Source organism: Tachysurus vachellii, chromosome 4 (assembly GCF_030014155.1).
Source record: "Tachysurus vachellii isolate PV-2020 chromosome 4, HZAU_Pvac_v1, whole genome shotgun sequence".
Classification (NCBI taxonomy): domain Eukaryota; kingdom Metazoa; phylum Chordata; class Actinopteri; order Siluriformes; family Bagridae; genus Tachysurus; species Tachysurus vachellii.
This window is the reverse complement of record NC_083463.1, coordinates 29,295,640-29,315,644: the sequence shown is the minus strand read 5'-3', so window position 1 is coordinate 29,315,644 and position 20,005 is coordinate 29,295,640. Positions and strand designations below refer to the sequence as shown.

The following is a 20,005-nucleotide window of genomic DNA, read 5'->3' as shown; positions in this document are numbered from 1 at the left end:
TGTTGTCGTCTGATTTCTTCTTCTAAAGTTGCCATTATTTAACTGTCATTATTTAACGTATTAGTTGACATCAACGAACCATGAACTTTAGCATTAGCATTAACTAGCACATAAAATATACATTGTTTTGAAGATTACAGTTAAAATATACATTGTTTTGAAGATTACCATTAAGATTACAGAAGAAAGGCGATTCAAGTCTCCAGTCCACATTTTATATCTCCTTATTATTTGGGGTTTAGTAGGAAAGTATTTAAAGGTGGTGCCTTAGATGCTATGAAAAAACTATAGACATAAAACCTTCCACTTAAGAAAAATCTTGAGGTCATGAACCACACATGGATAATTATGATCACTTGCAGGGGAGCCCAGAAAATTTACATAATCATATGTGAATACCTGTGTACAATATACCCGTGTGGCACATCCAAGTCTCTTCTTACTGTATGTGTGATGTTTTAATGCCTACATAATACCATAACACCGATATGTTGCTCTTCATCTTACAAAATTGGATGTCCACAATGCTCCAGGATGTCACTGTATGCTACAGCATTACAAATTCCCTTCACTGGAACTACGAGACGCAATCCTGTTCTCATGGAGACATGGTTTGGCAAGATTGCAAATGAGTAGGCTGTAACAAGCTCTGACCTCAATCCCATTGAACACCTTTGGGATGAACTGGAACAACGACTGTGCCTTAAGTCTTGTTTCCCAATTTCGGTGACTGACCTTGTTGATGCTCTTGTGCCCGAATTAGTGAATCCTTACAGCCACACTCCAAAATCTAGTGGAAATTCCTGTCTAAAATGTGGAATAGAAACCATTATTATTGTCACATATACATTTTAGCACTGTAATATTCTTTCTTCGCATATCCCAATTTGGAAGAGTCAGCTGTGATTCAGCGCCCCTGGAGCAGTGAGGGTTAAGCTGGGACCTGAGCCAGCACAAGCATCTACATGAGAAGTTTAAAGGATATTCAATCAGACATTATGGGTGGGACATAACACACACACACACACACACAGATAGACACTGGCTACAGCTGGGATCTGAAGTAAGGGATAGTGTGTGTCTAATGGAATGGACCATAAGTGTTAACCTCAAAGTTTGCCAAGTACAGAGTCTATAGTAATTCACAGTGCATCAAGCACTCAATCTTCCTCTTGACATCACTAGCTCAGCACAGAGGGGGCATTAAAGCTGACTGTGATTATGGAGTGCACATTCGATCACTATGCTGACTTCACACCTGTACAGAAAATGAAAATGATCAAGGGAAAGGAAAACATATTGAAGAGATGGCTCTGACAGAACTTCAGTGAAGTTCTGACATATTGAAGTTAGTTCAGCTGCTTGGCTCATTGGCCTATTGAATAATAAACAAACAGTTCAAATGGTCAGTTTATCAGACTTTGATGGCTCAGGTACACGAGACACGGCGCATAGAAGACCCACTTACGGAGAACTGAGGTCCGAGGATGTCATGTGTAGGCTACGCCATTCCTCTGACAGTTTGGATATTAAAACATTGTTTAAAATTTTGTCCGCAACTGCCCAAAGCTGAATTTCTTTTGGTTTCATTAGCTACACAAGGAAGAAAAGCCCCATACACCGTGGATAAATACACACCTTTGATTCAAGTAGTGGCCTCACACCTCCAGGGTTGGGGGTTCAATTCCCACCTCCGCCTTGTGTGTGTGGAGTTTGCATGTTCTCCCCATGCCTCGGGGGTTTCCTCCGGGTACTCCAGTTTCCTCCCCCGGTCCAAAGACATGCATGGTAGGTTGATTGGCGTCTCTGGAAAATTGTCCGTAGTGTGTGATTGCGTGAGTGAATGAGAGTGTGTGTGTGCCCTGCGATGGGTTGGCACTCCGTCCAGGGTGTATCCTGCCTTGATGCCCGATGACGCCTGAGATGGTGCAGGCTCCCCGTGACCCGAGGTAGTTCGGATAAGCGGTAGAAAATGAATGAATGAATGAATGATTCAAGTATGCAAAACTTGAAAGTGGAGGAGGGCTTTATTTGAATTGGTTTGAACAAATCAGTCAAAGCATTCAATATAAAAACTGTCTAAGTTGTCTAGAAATCGCCCATTGGGTAAAAGAGTTGACCACCTCGCCCTTAAAGTAAGTATACATTGAGAAAAATTACAATATTCCATTCTTTAATACAAAAAAATTGTCATAGTTGGCAAATTTCTGTGAAAGGAATAAAACACTTAAGGACATACAGTAGTCTGGAATGGTAACATATCAAGTTATTCTATTGTTGATTTTTTATTTTATTTTTAAATGGCACCCCAACCATGTTTAATTCCTTACTTATCTTACATCTATTTTTGTTTATGAAAATATTGGGAACTTTAGGACTTTTACGAAAGATCTAGGAAATAATGCTTCAACTTTGTAATGCAAATATGAGTTACAAACCAGAGCCATAATTTGCTTTGCACTTACAGATCAGGAAACAAACCTATGTACTGTACGTAACAGTACAAGTTAGCAGAAAGTATAATTTGGCTTTTAAAAGTCTCTTCTCCAATAGTGACTTATCAGTGACGCTACTGTACAGTACCGCAATGATTTCACCAAGCCGAAGGTCACATGGTTCATGGTGCATTAATCAGGTCATCTGTATTGTCAGCATTATTATCTGCTTTAGCAGCTGAGTAGGAATAATTTGCATTGCTACTCGAAAAGCCCTGTGGACTAAAGTGAGGAATTTATCAGCCTGGAGTAACATTCCGGAGTGTAAGGGAACCGTGCAGACATGTCCAACCTGGTTATCCATGCCTTTATGGTTAGATGGTTAGATACGTACACACATGCCTGCAATTCAGTGTGTGTCCATCCCCATAACAATATCATTACTGAAAATACCACTGGTGATCTTAGTAATAAGAACTTGATATGTTTATTTTAACTTTAAAGGTTTTTAGAGAATTGCTAAACACAGCAAAACACACCTTTAGACATGGGATGCACTAACATTGTCCAGCATATCAAACATAATGAAGATAATCTATCTTAAATATCAACAAAGCACTAACAATGAGCCATGTCACAAATTAAGATGAATCCATTGCAACCTTTAGGTTCAGAAAGTTGTGTCAAGCAGCTTATTTAAATCATCAGCTGTCCATTACATTGGATGTCGTTCGCATACAAGGCTTTTTTCCAAAATTCCAGATGAATTTAAACTTGATCTGATAGTTGCTCATGTTATTGCATAATCTATGAAACTATGTGGTTCCCAATCGTAGTTTTTGGTATCCTTGGCTTGTGTTGAACCCTGGTCCATTATTTCATTGTTCTGTCTGCATGGAGGTGGATGGGATGATGCGATGTTTTTCATGTCAGCCATTCCCCTTATAGATAATTGAATCTACAGATCATTGATCCCTGACCCTGAGCCATGGTCAATACGGCTGGAGCCTGAAGCCTGTCCTCTTTGCGCCAGGTAGTCTTTATAGTTGCGGGTGAGCAACGTGTAGAGCAGCGGGTTTATACAGCTGTTGCCGTATGTAAGGCATGTAACAAAGAAGTTGACATAGGTGTGTGTGGCAGGTGTCAGTGAGCGCAGGGATTCGGCTGAGAAAAGTTTGGCCATCTGCCAACCCCAAAAAGGCAGGAAGCATGCCCAATAAGCCACGACAATGCTGAAGATCATGCAGACCACCTTGTGCTTAAGCCTTTTTCGCCTAGACGAGCAAGAAGAGATGGAAAGACGGATGCTGTTCTTGTTTTCTGCTCCTCCACGTGTGAGATTGGACTGCGCGGTCCAGTAGTGTCGAGCCAACCCTGTATAAAGGACCACCATGACTAGCCCTGGCACCAACATGCTAGTGAAAAACAGAACAGTGAGGTAGGCTTTGAAAGCTTCAGGCGTCCATGTGGGGAAGCAGATGCGCTTGACAAGACCGGAGGCTCCTGGACGCCCCTCCCGCAGTCTGATCATCACCATCATGGGTAATGTGAGTGCCAAGGCAGCACCCCAAATGGCAAGAGCTGCTAGCCAGTGACGTCGGGCAGAGTCAGTGGCAGAACGACGGGCACGGAATGGTGATGCAACGGCACGATACCGTTCAAGGCTCATGGCCACAAGGGCAAAGACACTGGCATGCATGGTAAGCAGGTCAAGGCTAAGCAAGACCCGACAACCTGTCTCACCAAAGAACCAGTCGTGGAAAAAATAGGTGCATACCACAAATGGGATGGTGCCCAGGTAGAGCAGGTCAGCTGCCGCCAGATTAACAATGAAGACATACATAGAACCAGAGCGCCGCAAAACTGCAGAGCGCATCACACCCAGTGTGTAAACATTTCCTACCATGCCAAGGATGCACATGGTGATCAGGGTTGCACCAAGAAGAGGAGTTACCCACACGTTGCCTGTTCCACCTCCACTTGAGCCACTTCCAGATCCACTGGTGCCCGAGTTGGAAGGGATGGAGATGCTGGAATTGGGCACCATGCTCATGATCCACAGAATGCCACTCAACTTTAAAAAAAAAAACTCAGAGTGCTTTAATGGGTATTGGAGGGAACCATCTCTTTAAAATTCCAACAGATCTAAGATACACTTGTAAATGAGTGAAAAGGCAATACTCAGTCTCCTCTTTTTTCTCTTAAAACATCAACAAAGATGTAGACATGATGGACTAGTCCTTAGAGATGTCAATTCATGAGTCTTAAACAATCCCATTATAGAAATCTTCACAGAAAAGAGCTTGAAGTGCCCCGATGGTCTATCACCGATCAGCGTCCGTAAAACGAAGCAGAAGTTTCTTGAAACACAAACACAACTTTTCTGACTTCCTTCATCTGCAATGCAGAAAGCTTTTAATGTTTCCATCCAGGTTTTGGAATCCGTATCCTTTATCCAAAGCGTTGTTGATAAGTGTCAATAGTTGATATGTTTGAAACCAATTAGCTGTCTTGCTAAGTGTCTCTCTCTTCTCTCCTATCCAACTTTCTTTCTCTTTGTCCCTCTTTCTCTGTCACCCACCTCTTAAAACTCTCACTCACACTTACGTGCAACTGCACATGACATGTTAGATTTAGGAGAAGCTCACTTTGGGCTACCCGAATACGTCTTTGAACACCAGGGTGCCATTTCTCACATACACACACACACAGAGGCACATATTCTCCCTCGTGCTCAAACGTGATCATGCAGCACTAAGAATAATTAACTCCGTCTCCACAATGACACTCGTCTATTGCCGTTCAATCTATTTATTCTGAAGATTTAGCTTACAGTTATATATTTCCTTTGTATTAAACATCTGGATGAAAGTTCAGTTTAGAAACCAATAATAGTACAAAAAGTAACAAGAACAAATTACACTGCATGTCCTAAATTTGTTCAATTAAAGGAAAAATCCACCCTGAACGCCAAAACCTAGACTTGTTTTTAAAAAATTTAAATGTCTGTTCTTGCTCTTGTCATAAGTGGGCATCGCTAGCGCAGTTACGTTGATGTGGTGCATACTTCGTGCAGAGACCAAGCATGTGATTGGTTGTTATAAGTGAGGTGTTATCATACGGCATTCACTAAATTCCAGGGGTTTCTTTACCACGACGTAAAGTGGGCGTGTTTCCGGAGGTCTTGGAAAAAGTCCTCTTTCAAAAAAAAGAGAATACTACGAAGGACAAAACGGTCATACAGGTAGATTTATTTTAGAAAACAAATAAACAACCAAAAACTACGGTTTTGGTTAGGGTTAGATTATCAAATAGGCCACGCCTCCCCGATGACGCAATATCTTTTACGCTGTTCTGAAATCCCTGGAAATAAGTGCATGCCGTAATCATACAGGTGTATTTTAAGATAGATGACACTGAGGTGGAGCAATTGTTATTGGAGATGATGCTAAATTTTTATATCGCCACCTGCAGTTCTGGAGTACAACAAAAAGTAAACTGCAGTGAGTTTATGAGCCTGTAAGATCCCTTTTACAGTATGTTGAGGCCTTAAAGTGCTGCTGCATCACTGTCTCTAGAAGGTAAATTGTGCGAGGCAGTAGGTTTTAACCATAATATCGATAAAAAATATTTATTTTTGCTGAACATAATTATAATATTGATATACAGGTCAAAGTGGATTTTTCCTTAAAAAATAAAACCTCAGCATTACATGACATTCCCTCACCAGTAGAGGGCATCTCAGGACAAAACAAATCTCCAGCTGTGCAATTTAAACTAATATTTAAAAAATCAGTAGTTTGGTAGATTATTGATAACTATTAAGGCACACCAACACAATCCAATATCGAATCCATACAAATAAACAATAAAAAAACAAAAAAAAAAAAAAAACTTAGTGACCGGTACTGAAATGGATCCCGATCTTCTCTGCGGCTTGGATCGGAAATTACAGTAAACAGGCTAGGTCTAACAGTACTCAAGTTCTCCCGTGTATAAAAATAAACCAGTAGTGTTTCATTCTTGAGTATATCAGGAGGTGATAGGTCAGGCTGGGGTCGAGAAAAGTGCGTAAATCAGTCAGTGTTTATGCTTGAAGAGGGCTTCCACTGAAAAACAGAAGTCAGAAACAGAAAGTGAACAAGAACACAACACATCATGCATACTAGTAAGCTCGTAAATACAGTACATGCTAACTGGAAAATACCAATCAGTATTATATTATTAAAAATATTTACAAACAATAACAAACAAACTGAAAAAACAGTATTTCCTGAAGCGTGACATGCATGCTGGCTCACTCACTGCTGTACTCCTGCGGTGACATCGGCAGGCTGAGGACCTGATTAAAGTGCTTCAGCCAATCCAGCTGCTCTGCCTCTGTCTCACAGGTGAACAGAAAGCTGCGCTCGGGGGTCACTATGGTGACGCCATGTTGCCAGGCGCTGTTGCATTGGGAGCTGGCTGGTAGGCCAGGACTGGCGCTGTAACCCAGGTCTCTGTGACCCAGGTACACCTCACCTTTAGCAAATGCATCCTGCCAAACACACACATGAACACACACAAACATACACACACACCACACAGCCAGGCTTTGTATCTTGAGGTATTATAAAACTTACTTCCTGTTCAAGCTAAAGGACGTCTAACAGCGAGTGAGTCACAAGGTACAGAGGCCCAACCCTTGTTTTCTGGACATTATTTAGCAATTTTGTCTCACGGTTTCAGATGTTATAGCAATACCATTCCTTACACAATAACCCATGTCTTCTGCTTCATTACAGGAATGTAAATACTATCTTTAGAGACACAATATGTAGGAATATAACATAATTATTAATCTCATCACATCTGATGGAATTACTAGTACTTGAATCGTTTTAATTGGTCTATTTTTTTTAATAAAGTCTGTCCTTAAACTGTCCTTTCCACCGCTGCTAGCAGTAAAACAGGACCACAGCAGGTTTAACAACGTGAACGCGGAAAATGTAGATTAAAACGGTATAGATAAAGACAGAATCGTAGCAGCCTGTTTGTCAGATTTCTCAATTTAAAGCCCACATTCCATCAGACACGTCTAATCATGAAATCTTAACAAAGAAGGAAGCAAAAAGGAAACCAGTCCTACCAGAGGATCCTTGAAGTACATTAATCTCCTATGGTCTAGTGTGAACCAGCGCTTCTTAAAACCCTCTGTTTGCTGTGAAAAAAAGTGATAGAGAGAAGCAAAAATACCATTTATTACCAATTCATTTAGCAAACCCTTTAATGTCCTTAATGTCTAGTACAGTACATTCAGATTTAAAACCTGATTTTTACACTTTGAAGCTTTTGCGACTTATTTTTGAACACAGTTCTTGTTCTAAAGGAATCTAAAGAAAAATGAACCCATCCCGGCCCTAACCCATCCTGCCATTATGTCATCGCCTGGTTGTTTTCACCTATTCTGTGTTAGTCCTTGTTTACTCTCTCTAATAAACAAAATATATTAAAATCTTTTAATATATTTTTTTTAAAAAAAAAAAAAAAAAAAAAAAAAAAAAAAGTATTTTCAGGATTTTGTGATTTTGCGATAGCAGAAATTCCAATGCAAAAACTCACTAGGTTGCTCAGTAGGTTACAGACATGGAATACCATCAACCTAAAACTCTGTTCAGGGTTGTTGTTCTGTTTAAAATACACATACAACAAACAGGGGAAATTTGCTAGTGTTTCAGGAAGAGGTAGGTCTTCACCCGTCGTTTAAAGATAGCCAGTGACTCAGCAGTTCGGACATCTAGGGGAAGTTCATTCCATCACCTTGACGCCAGAACAGAAAAGAGTCTTGCTGTACAGTACACCTGCCTCTTACCCTGAGAGATGGTAAGACCAGTCGGGCAGTTCTGGTAGGTCTGAGGGAGCGAGGTGCAGTGATAGGAGTGACAACTGCAGCAGATTTTACTCAGATTTGAGCCAAGATGTGTTGTGTAAAGAAACTGTAAGTAACTGCTGGGACAATCATAATCAATCATCTACCAGACCACCAAAGTGTGTTACTGGCACGTGCTTTGCTATAATTTGTTTAAAGTCGTGTGATTACGTCATGTGTTTCTTTACATGTGTATTGTTAATGAGTAGTTCTATATATACTGACAAGTCAAGTCAATGTTTCATGTCGCGTTTTTTGTTCCTCGTATTCGTGTATGTTTGTTTTGTATCATTATCAATTTATGTCTTGTTAAGTGTTTTACATGAATTAAAGCACTGAATGCTTTTGGGTTTGGGTCAGAACGGGGGTTTCTATGAGAATGTGACTGTGACGGCATTACAACACTTTGTACCAAGACGATTTGGTGCAGTGTTGGCTCAAGCGGTTAAGGTGCTGGGTTGTTGATCAGAGGATCAGGGTTCAAGCTGCCACTGATGGGCCCTTAAACAAGGCCCTTAACCCTTACGACAAATATAAAGGTTTTTATTATACTATTCTAACACGCATTTTGCTAAAGTCCTCTACAATTCAAATGTAGCAAACATGAGTACAAATATCATAGAACCTCATTACACATTGGTTGACGCTATAGAAACTTTATGGCTGAGGCTATGGAAACGTCATGGCTGACGCTATGAAAACGTAATGGCTGACGCTATAGAATCAACATGGCTGACGCTATGAAAACGTCATGGCTGACGCTATGAAAACGTCATGGCTGACGCTATGAAAACGTCATGGCTGACGCTATAGAATCAACATGGCTGACGCTATAGAATCAACATGGCTGACTCTATAGAAACATCATGGCTGACGCTATGAAAACATCATGGCTGAAGCTATGAAAACATCATGGCTGACGCTATAGAATCAACATGGCTGACGCTATAGAATCAACATGGCTGACTCTATAGAAACATCATGGCTGACGCTATGAAAAAGTCATGGCTGACGCTATGAAAAAGTCATGGCTGACGCTATGAAAACGTCATGGCTGACGCTATGAAAACGTCATGGCTGAAGCTATGAAAACATCATGGCTGACGCTATGAAAACATCATGGCTGACGCTATAGAATCAACATGGCTGACTCTATAGAAACATCATGGCTGACGCTATGAAAACATCATGGCTGAAGCTATGAAAACATCATGGCTGACGCTATAGAATCAACATGGCTGACGCTATAGAATCAACATGGCTGACTCTATAGAAACATCATGGCTGACGCTATGAAAAAGTCATGGCTGACGCTATGAAAACGTCATGGCTGAAGCTATGAAAACATCATGGCTGACGCTATGAAAACATCATGGCTGACGCTATGAAAACATCATGGCTGACGCTATAGAATCAACATGGCTGACACTATAGAATCAACATGGCTGACTCTATAGAAACATCATGGCTGACGCTATGAAAACATCATGGCTGAAGCTATGAAAACATCATGGCTGACGCTATAGAATCAACATGGCTGACGCTATAGAATCAACATGGCTGACTCTATAGAAACATCATGGCTGACGCTATGAAAAAGTCATGGCTGACGCTATGAAAAAGTCATGGCTGACGCTATGAAAACGTCATGGCTGACGCTATGAAAACATCATGGCTGACGCTATGAAAACGTCATGGCTGAAGCTATGAAAACATCATGGCTGACGCTATGAAAACGTCATGGCTGACGCTATGAAAACGTCATGGCTGACGCTATGAAAACATCATGGCTGACGCTATAGAATCAACATGGCTGACGCTATAGAATCAACATGGCTGACTCTATAGAAACATCATGGCTGACGCTATGAAAAAGTCATGGCTGACGCTATGAAAAAGTCATGGCTGACGCTATGAAAACGTCATGGCTGACGCTATGAAAACGTCATGGCTGACGCTATAGAATCAACATGGCTGACGCTATGAAAACATCATGGCTGACGCTATGAAAACGTCATGGCTGACGCTATGAAAACATTATGGCTGATGCTATAGAATCAACATGGCTGACGCTATAGAATCAACATGGCTGACTCTATAGAAACATCATGGCTGACGCTATGAAAAAGTCATGGCTGACGCTATGAAAACATTATGGCTGACGCTATAGAATCAACATGGCTGACGCTATAGAATCAACATGGCTGACTCTATAGAAACATCATGGCTGACGCTATGGGAACGTCATGGCTGACGCTATGAAAACGTCATGGCTGAAGCTATGAAAACATCATGGCTGACGCTATGAAAACGTCATGGCTGACGCTATGAAAACATCATGGCTGAAGCTATGAAAACATCATGGCTGACGCTATGAAAACCTCAAGGCTGACGCTATGAAAACGTCATGGCTGACGCTATGAAAACGTCATGGCTGAAGCTATGAAAACATCATGGCTGACTCTATGAAAACGTCATGGCTGACGCTATGAAAACATCATGGCTGAAGCTATGGGAACGTCATGGCTGACGCTATGGGAACGTCATGGTTGACACTATGGTAACATCATGGCTGATGCTATTGGAACGTCATGGCTGACGCTATGGGAACGTCATGTCTGACGCCGCGTCTCGATTCTTTCTCAGGAAACTGGGTTACATATGTTACCTGCAGTAGTTTTACATGTACAAGATTGTTTCTTTGGTGTATTGGTGTTTAGTAGTGTAAATATAAAGAACCAATAATAAATATACAGATGATATAAATAAGAAAAACCATTGAGAATAAACATAAGATAATATAGAAGAAAATCTAAGACATTTAAACAAAAATAAGTATTAACAGCATAATTGTGCAGTAGTAATAATAGTAATAATAATAGTGTATAAAGTGAACATGTGTGTTTCGCACGATCTCGAATCTTAACTTCAGTATGTCCACACTGCTCAAGTCCTGAATACAGCTTTAGAATCTGGCTCCACAGGTTTGTTCAGTACTTCAGTACTGGCATGCTGCCAGTTTGTGGGGCTAATCTACAAATCGGTAAAACAAAGCCCTCTCCTTCAGGTACGACGCTGTGTGGGAAACTGGTACGAGGATAAATGAGGCTCAGTTCACGGGATCGTTATAAATCGTGATCTATTAAAATATGCGTTTAAGGTTTTGAGGTAAATTCCACAGAATGCCTTATCCTTATTTCCCTTTCCCACCTGTATAGTTCGTTCTTATTGAAATTTTATTGAAATTCTATTTTTTTGTATGTATATATATATATATATATATATATATATATATATATATATGTATATATATATATATATATATATATATATATATATACATATATATATATATATATATATATATATATATTAATTTTATAATTATATATTAATTATATATGACTTCTTACTGATTCTGTTTTTATGACAATGACAGCCAAAAAAAAAATAAAAAAAATGTAGTTTCACTACATAAATTAGACTTTGAGTATGTTAAAGAAATTAAATTTAAGGCTTTTCTCAGCGCAGGAAACGAGACATGTTTTCCGGATGCAAGATTAAACATGTCCTGAACCTGAAGGTGTAATGAGCTTGAGAAACTCCTCAGAGGATGAAACCGAAGCTCAGGTTTAAACCCTCGAGCTATGAGATGCTCACGTCCTGTACAGACGTCTGGCTCTGCGCTGAAAGCGTCGAATAACACATGATGTAACAGTGTAATAATCAGTGTAAGATCTTACCCTTGGTCCTGTTTTCTCCATGTAGCCTTCTTTCAAGAAGTTTCTCGTCAGTTTGGGTTTTAACTGAAAAAAAATAATAAAGCAAAGGAAACAAGGCTGTTAGATATGAGTTTATTCAAGTGTGATTGTCAACATGAAAATAATAAAAAAAAAATAGCTATAAAGATGAACAAAAACAATAAGAAGAAAATAAATGAAATTAATTTCAGGACAGATTTATTCCCTTCTGCTGTAATCTGTCACTCAGAGCTGAATGCATTCAGTATATAGTTTTTTTAATAGAATATTTTTGCCTGTTTTTTTGTTTACTTTCTTTAGGTGAAGTGTCATCATAAATAAATAAATATCTAAATAAATAAATAACATAACATAAATAAACATATAAATAACTAATCAATTAATAAATACATAAACAAATAATTACTAATTTTACTAAATGTTGACCCACATACGCAAGTTTTAAATACTCTTCTGTTTTTTTGTCTATGCAATTTTTTTATTTTTTTTTTAAGATTTTTAGCTTATCATGCATATTAAAAGCATGTGCTGAACCACACAATAGGACAGTAAAGAGCCCAACATATGAACAGGAACTGAAAAGAAGAAGAGGCGTGTACGTGTGTGTGTGTGTGTGGGGGAGACAGCACTAAGCATATTATTAACCCCCTATCTCCCAGGATCCATCAGCAGATACAGGTTTACATCTTTATCTCTCATAAATACATAAACACTGTTCCAGTTGTGGTCAATTAAACACAATAAACAGAGTGATAAAATCCTGTATCTACTCACTTCGAGGTCAGAAGACCCAGGGAAAGCTACTTTCAGGTAGTGAAGCTGGACGGCTCGAATCGCGTTAAACCAGTCCACTATTTCCTGATAGACAGGGACAAATAACATATAGACAGACACACACAGAGAGAGAGAGAGAGAGAGAGAGAGAGAGAGAGAGAGAGAGAGAGAGAGAGAGAGAGAGACAGACAGACAGACAGACAGACAGACAGACAGACAGACAGACAGACAGACAGAGAGCTGGATTGAATACAAGTGAAGAAAAAAATTCTCATAAGCACTTATGTTCTCTGTAAAGTGGAAAACATTAAATAATTAACAACAGTGCGGAGTGACGCAGCTTGAGCCGAACTATATTCCTATAGCAGCATGTCCTGTAGTGTCTTCTTCCATAACAATTTGTCAGTAATTATAGTACAAGAATTTTATACTAATGTTGTACTAATTTTATTTACTTGGTTCTAATTATTTCTCTTCAAGTTAATTAGACCTATAATGCCTCATCGGTTTACAGATACTGTACAGGTAAAGGTGTTGGATTTCTGATCAGAAGGTTGTGAATTCAAATCCCAGGTCCACCAAGCTGCCACTGCTGGGCCCTTGAACAAGGCCCTTAATCCTCAATTGCTCTGTTGTATTAAATGATAAAAAAAAAAATGTAAATGGCTCTGGATAAGGATAAATGGAAAGTAACTACATTTATATCAATGACAGCCTGGAGTCTATCCATTTACATTTACAGCATTTGGCAGACGCACTTATCCAGAGCGACTTACATTTATCTCATTTATACAGCTGAGCAATTGAGGGTTAAGGGCCATGCTCAGGGGCCCCGGAGTGACAGCTTGGTGGCCCTGGGATTTGAACTCACGACCTTCCAATCAGTAGTCGAACACCTTAACCACTAAACTACCACGTCCATAAATGTGACTATAAATGGATAAATATATCCTAAAAGACCAGTCCATTGCAGGGGACAATTCAGACACTATTGACAACTTTAGAGATGTCAATCAGCCTTCAATGCATGTCCTTAGATTGGGGTAAGAAACCAGAGAACCAGAAGAAAACCCTTGAATAACACGAAGAAGATGTAAACAACAGTGGTAAGAATCAACCCCAGAGGCTCACTGTATAATTATATATAACTATAAAAGGATAAAAATTGTTATGTGTCATAATTTAATCTATAAAAATAATAATAATAATAAAAAAAACATTAAGAAATTGATCATATCGAACCCCACACCATCAACGATTATTTTGCAATGAAAGTATTTTCACATTTCGACCACCGACCTTGCTGTTTTCGTGATAGAGGAAGATGTTGCGCGTGTTGTAGTCTTTAAGGTAAGTGATCTGGAGGCCGTTGGGGTTGCCGATCTTCTCCGGCTGAAACGAGGCGTTGATGGTGTCCACCTTTATTACAGCTTTAGGTTCTTTAGCCTGTGTGAGAGCACGAAAGGAAAGAAATCATCAGCATACATGCATACTCAAAGACAAAAATAATTCAAAAGACTTCATCGAATAGGTTCGGTAATTGTTGCTATTTTTTATTTTTTATTTTTTTAGGTTTTACTGTATGGAATGAGTCTCCAGCGTTAGTGCTGTATCTATATACAGTAAATAAGTACTAAAGAATAAGCAAGAACAAGAACCAACTTGAGTTGCCAAAGTTCATCGATATTAAATGTAACTACAAAAGGATATAAATGTTTATTTAAACAGGGAACTGGTAGAAGAGGAATAAAAACAGTTCAGAATAGGCTGGGATTGGAAAATGATCTGGATTTTATCTGGTTTTAACAGTAACTCGTGTTTCTGTGACAGCTGATTATAAAATGCAGCTGATTTAATACACCACCTTTTTTAAATAAGGTTTATAAAGCCTGGAGAGTCATAATGACTTTATATATAAATCAAATATAAATAAATATAAATTCTTTTATCCATAGTCTTACATCCTCTATTTTTTGCCTTTTTTTTCATGACATTAATAAGATTATAAGATAAATAGCTTGTCATGCTACAGAAAAAAATAAAATAAATCACAAGGACATAATGTTTCTTATTAACATTTATTATTATTATTATTATTATTATTATTATTATTATTATTATTCATAATTAATACTGGGGGCACGGTGGCTTAGTGGTTAGCACGTTCGCCTCACACCTCCAGGGTTGGGGGTATGATTCCCACCTCCACCTTGTGTGTGTGGAGTTTGCATGTTCTCCCCGTGCCTCGGGGGTTTCCTCCGGGTACTCCGGTTTCCTCCCCCGGTCCAAAGACATGCATGGTAGGTTGATTGGCATCTCTGGAAAATTGTCCGTAGTGTGTGATTGTGTGAGTGAATGAGAGTGTGTGTGTGCCCTGTGATGGGTTGGCACTCCGTCCAGGGTGTATCCTGCCTTGATGCCCGATGATGCCTGAGATAGGCACAGGCTCCCCGTGACCCGAGGTAGTTCGGATAAGCGGTAGAAGATGAATGAATGAATGAATAATTAATACTTATTTTTTTTTCTTTCTTTTTTTTTTTTAATAACAGTGCTATGCACATTGTAAAAAAATCGTTACACACAATAGTAACGCTTCAAATCATTACTGAACTCATTACAAATTGTTTTGAATAAAACATTAAACAGTTTCAATAGTAACTGGGACTAAACCTTTTAAATGGCCCACAGTACCAGAATACTAGTACTGTACTAATACATAACCTGGGTATTTATAGCCCACAGTATTGTGTTGATCATCGTATTCGGGCCTGAAACTCCAAAGCTGTTTAGACATGTAATCGTGTTTGACTTGTTTGACATGTTTGACCAGCACAAATGACCCACGAGAGCAGTGGTCTGAAGAGAACAAACTGTGTTTAACCTCTCAGCACCGTTACACACACACACACCCTTCTTCTTCAACACACATGAATATTTTAAACACTATTACAGCAGAGAGCTCCAGCCCGTTCACCCCAATCTATATTCTCAGCGCTCGCAGCTGCGTGTGGAGGAAAATGTGCACATTTACAATCTTACTGCCGACCGATACCAGTCACGGCCTCGCAATATTCATGGCGTGTCCCAATTTCAGATATGACCAGAATATAAAATAGCCAGTCTTTCATTTATGAAGTGTCAAATCATTTATTAAAAATTCAGCCAAATATATATCATATATATATATATATATATATATATATATATATATATATATATATATATATATATATATCATATATATATATGATAATAAATTGGTTGCCAGGTCTGCAAAAATGAAATAAGTAAAAAAAAATCTTCTGGATGTACTATAACGTTAGATGTAAAAGTAAATAAATAATAAATGTTTTAAATGTCCCTGCGATGGGTTGTATCAGGGTGTATCCTGCCTTGATGCCCGATGGCGCCTAAGATAGGCACAGGCTCCCTGTGACCCGAGGTAGTTCGGATAAGCGGTAGAAAATGAGTGTGAGAGAGTGAGCGAGTGTTTTAAATGTAACTTACTCACTCACTCATCTTCTACCCCTTATCCGAACTACCCAGAGGAAACCCCAGAGGCACGGGGAGAACATGCACACTCCACACACACAAGGCAGAGGCGGGAATCGAACCCCCAACCCTGGAGGTGTGAGGCGAACGTGCTAACCACTAAGCCACCGTGCCCCCCTTTAAATGTAACATTTAATATAAAATTTAATAGTCACTCCCTCCCATCGCTGATTATTTTCCTACAGCAGCCTGCTCGTTTTTGCTTCGGTCTTTCAATAAGGCAAACTATTTTGCTTAACTAACTAAGAAAGCCTCAAGTGTGACTTTGGGATGCGTCTGAATCAGATCCCTACATGGTGAATCAATCAATCCTACACTGTTAAGGACTCTGACTCTGTCAGTGATGCGGGGATAAAAACAGACCCAAATGCAGGATAGCTAAAATAAACTGGATTTATTAACTAAAAAACACAAAAAAGGGACAAAGACACGACAAGCACAGCTAAATAGACATAACAATTAACACATGAGGAACAGGTGTGCGTAGTCGGGGAGGAAGAGACAAGGGTCGGGGCAGACACGTGAACACCGAACATAAACAAACGCACAAACTCCGGGCTGGAACCTGACAGACTCACTATACATTGGGACACTGATGACTTTATAATGGCTGATGAAACCTACTTTCCTCATCGGTCACCAGTGTAAAAACCCAAACAGTTAAATATTTTATATCTAATATATTGTATACATTTGTTATCATAATCACACAGGTTTCTGTAATGATACTTTAAGCAAACTCAAACAGACGGTCAATATACAGAAGGTCAAATCTTAAACATTTAAGCAAGTAAGTAAGCATTTAAGAGCCACAACAATGATAACAAGCAACGTTAAATTGTAGATGAAGTTGGCTGAGTGTTTGTATGAACTTTTCATTTGAGATGAGTGGCTTCAGAAAAAAATCATTTCATATACATAGCATAGTGCATCGATGCTCTATGGTTTTTGTGATGCATTGTGGGACTTTTTTAGCAAGCAACCGTTCCAGTGCACTGGAGAGAAAGAGAGAGAGAGAGAGAGAGAGAGAGAGAGAGAGAGAGAGAGAGACCTTAAAATAGCCGATTCCCTGATCAGAGGCCTAAATAGTGAACTAGGGATCTGATTGAGATGCACCAACGGTTTAGAATAAAAACATTACAGCCCTGCTACAGTGTTGTGTTGTATATGAACGGTGTGTTAAACTCACGTCAAACTTTATGTAGTACTTAAGTGTCCCTTCCCTTTCAGACAGGACGAATCGTCTGCTGAAGAACTGCCCGTTGTCTCGCCCTCTTTTCATTAGCATCCCATCTCTGGTTCCTGTCATCAAGAAAATCATGACTCATACAATGTTAGTCAAGTTTCTGTTGGTAAATCAACACGTTATTCATCAACATGTCGAGTTCTCGTTACAGTGGTTAACGCTCACCCTGTTCGTACACCAGAGTCTTCGTGTCTTGGGTAAATTCCTGCCGCTCGTACTTAGCTCTGATCCACTGCTCTTTCAGGACTCTATGAACGCACACAGATACTTGTTAAAATATACACAAATAAAAATGCACATTTATATTTTAAAGCGTTTTCCAAGCAGCTACAATTCGAAAGATAAATTCTTTCATGTTGAGCTTTATGAGTGCAGAAGATGTAAATTTTTTTTAATTTTTAGCACAAGACAGATTTTTTTTGCTGCTTATATATTTTTAGGGGGCCAAGCACCAAAGGTCCATAGGTACAATATTAGAATATTATAATTAGTAGTAAATTGACCTACTTACAGTATTTATTATTTTTATACATCCACATGTAAGTCTATAGCAGCACACAGAACACACGCACAATATTTGGACCAATCACAGCTCAGCCTCGGCTACTTACAGTACACACAACTCCAATGGAGCAAATCTGGACGTACACACAGAAAAATACCTCTGCAACACAATGTCCTAGAAATGTAACTCCACTTTTCAAAGCGCTTCATTTCCACCATATTGGATCCCTGTCATTATTTGGACATTTTTTTTCCCCTCTTTTCCCTAAGAGGTGCATTGAGGTGCTTGGCCCCCTAAATCGCTGCTTATATATATATATATATATATATATATATATATATATATATATATATATATATATATATATATATATATATTCTTCTGTTTCTTTTTCCATTCAGGCATCATGGAATATTCCAGGCAGACCTCAGGTACCTCATGCAGAGTTCTTACTCTCACAACTGTGCAGGTTTAATGCATATGCACTGGTGCAGGTTAGACTGCATGTTAATGTCAGATGGTTACCTTAAGTCCAACTTAACCCACAATCAGCACTCAAATGTTGTGCTACTTATGTCAACTTTTCTAGAAGAGAAAAAATAAAGATCGGTCGATTCGAAAAGATTGGGCGGACTTACTGGCAGTCTTTGTGAGTGGGTTTGTAGTAGTACACCGGCACATAAGCCTCGAATTTACTTTTGGCCACCTCGTTTCCGTTCTCCGCTAAGAACTGAGAAACAGATAAGAAAACACACAAAACAAAGGCTTTATCATGAATACACACAACGTCTCCGCTGGACTACACTGATGCAGTCAGCAGCGTCAAAACAGACGGAAGGCTAACTGAGGCTAGAAGATGACTAACACACTCTAAGTAGAAGAAGGTGTGGGGATGTACTGTAGTAGCTTGGGGGTAAGGTTTTGGACTACCGATCAGAAGGTTGTGAGTTCAAATCCAAGGTCCACCAAGCTGTCCTTGCTGGTCCCCTTAACCCTCAATCGCTCAGTTGATTAACATGCGTCTGTCATAAATGTAAGGTTATAGTCTGTAAACTAACTGGGTATGTAGGATGTGTTAGCTTAAGGGTTAAAGTGTTGGACTGTGGATCGGAAGGTTGGGAGTTTGAATCCTAGGTTCACCAAGCTTCCACTACTGGGCCCTTGAGCAAGGCCCTTAACCCATTGTTGTATGAAAATTGATATAAAATATGGATGTCTGCCAAAATCCCTGTAAATTCTTGCAAATTTTTTTTTTTGTAGTTGCAGGCTACAGAAATGAGGTCTGTGAAATGACATCAAAACAAACTGATGTATAAGGTATAACTTTTAACTCTTATTTAGTTATTTGACTAAACAAAGGTTGCCATGTCCTGCAGTAACACATTTTCTGATTGAATGTTCCCCGTTTTGAGGTGATTTCTGAGGATGTGTATATACTTCTATCAAGTAATTATAGATGTGGCTCTAATGTCAAGTGGAAGTGAACTAAATTGTTTTCTTAGTCTTCCACCGTTTACATTTTGGCAGACGCCCTTCTGTACGTACAACAGTGCGTACAATATATTGACACTGGTTCACTAGGTCACAAACTTAGGATGCCATCAACCTAAAACTCACAAACGAAAAAAGGGGGAAAAAAGTGCTAGTTCAAGTATTTCAGGAAGAGGCAAATTGCCTACAATGTTTTATATGAAGTGATGATGTCATGATGATGTCATATGCTATTGTCTCTACAGTTTAGTTGACTTTTGATGCTCATGTTTACTTATAAATGATGACTCGGGCTCTGCTACAGAGCTCATTATACTGTGTTACAACATAAAA

At 39.2% G+C, this 20,005-nt stretch overlaps 2 protein-coding genes across 2 annotated transcripts in view; both read right to left on the bottom strand.

The window, feature by feature from the left end:
* Positions 1 to 2,008: 2,008 nt before the first annotated feature.
* uts2r4 (urotensin-2 receptor 4) lies at positions 2,009 to 5,099 on the bottom strand. The gene has a single exon (XM_060868797.1). It carries the CDS (start codon positions 4,486 to 4,488, stop codon positions 3,394 to 3,396), a length of 1,095 nt encoding a protein of 364 aa, XP_060724780.1. The 5' UTR covers positions 4,489 to 5,099; the 3' UTR covers positions 2,009 to 3,393.
* Positions 5,100 to 5,230: 131 nt separating this feature from the next.
* zgc:92360 (uncharacterized protein LOC436988 homolog) overlaps positions 5,231 to 20,005 on the bottom strand; it is a 19,764-nt gene continuing 4,989 nt past the window's right edge. Inside the window, exons 3-11 of the mRNA XM_060868796.1 lie at positions 18,820 to 18,911; positions 17,842 to 17,924; positions 17,620 to 17,732; positions 14,178 to 14,324; positions 12,879 to 12,962; positions 12,087 to 12,149; positions 7,564 to 7,635; positions 6,741 to 6,972; positions 5,231 to 6,544 (exon numbers count right to left, since the gene is read on the bottom strand). Of these exons, the coding sequence (XP_060724779.1) occupies positions 6,516 to 6,544; positions 6,741 to 6,972; positions 7,564 to 7,635; positions 12,087 to 12,149; positions 12,879 to 12,962; positions 14,178 to 14,324; positions 17,620 to 17,732; positions 17,842 to 17,924; positions 18,820 to 18,911 (915 nt within the window). The 3' untranslated portion in view covers positions 5,231 to 6,515. The remainder of the gene's footprint in view (positions 6,545 to 6,740; positions 6,973 to 7,563; positions 7,636 to 12,086; positions 12,150 to 12,878; positions 12,963 to 14,177; positions 14,325 to 17,619; positions 17,733 to 17,841; positions 17,925 to 18,819; positions 18,912 to 20,005) is intronic.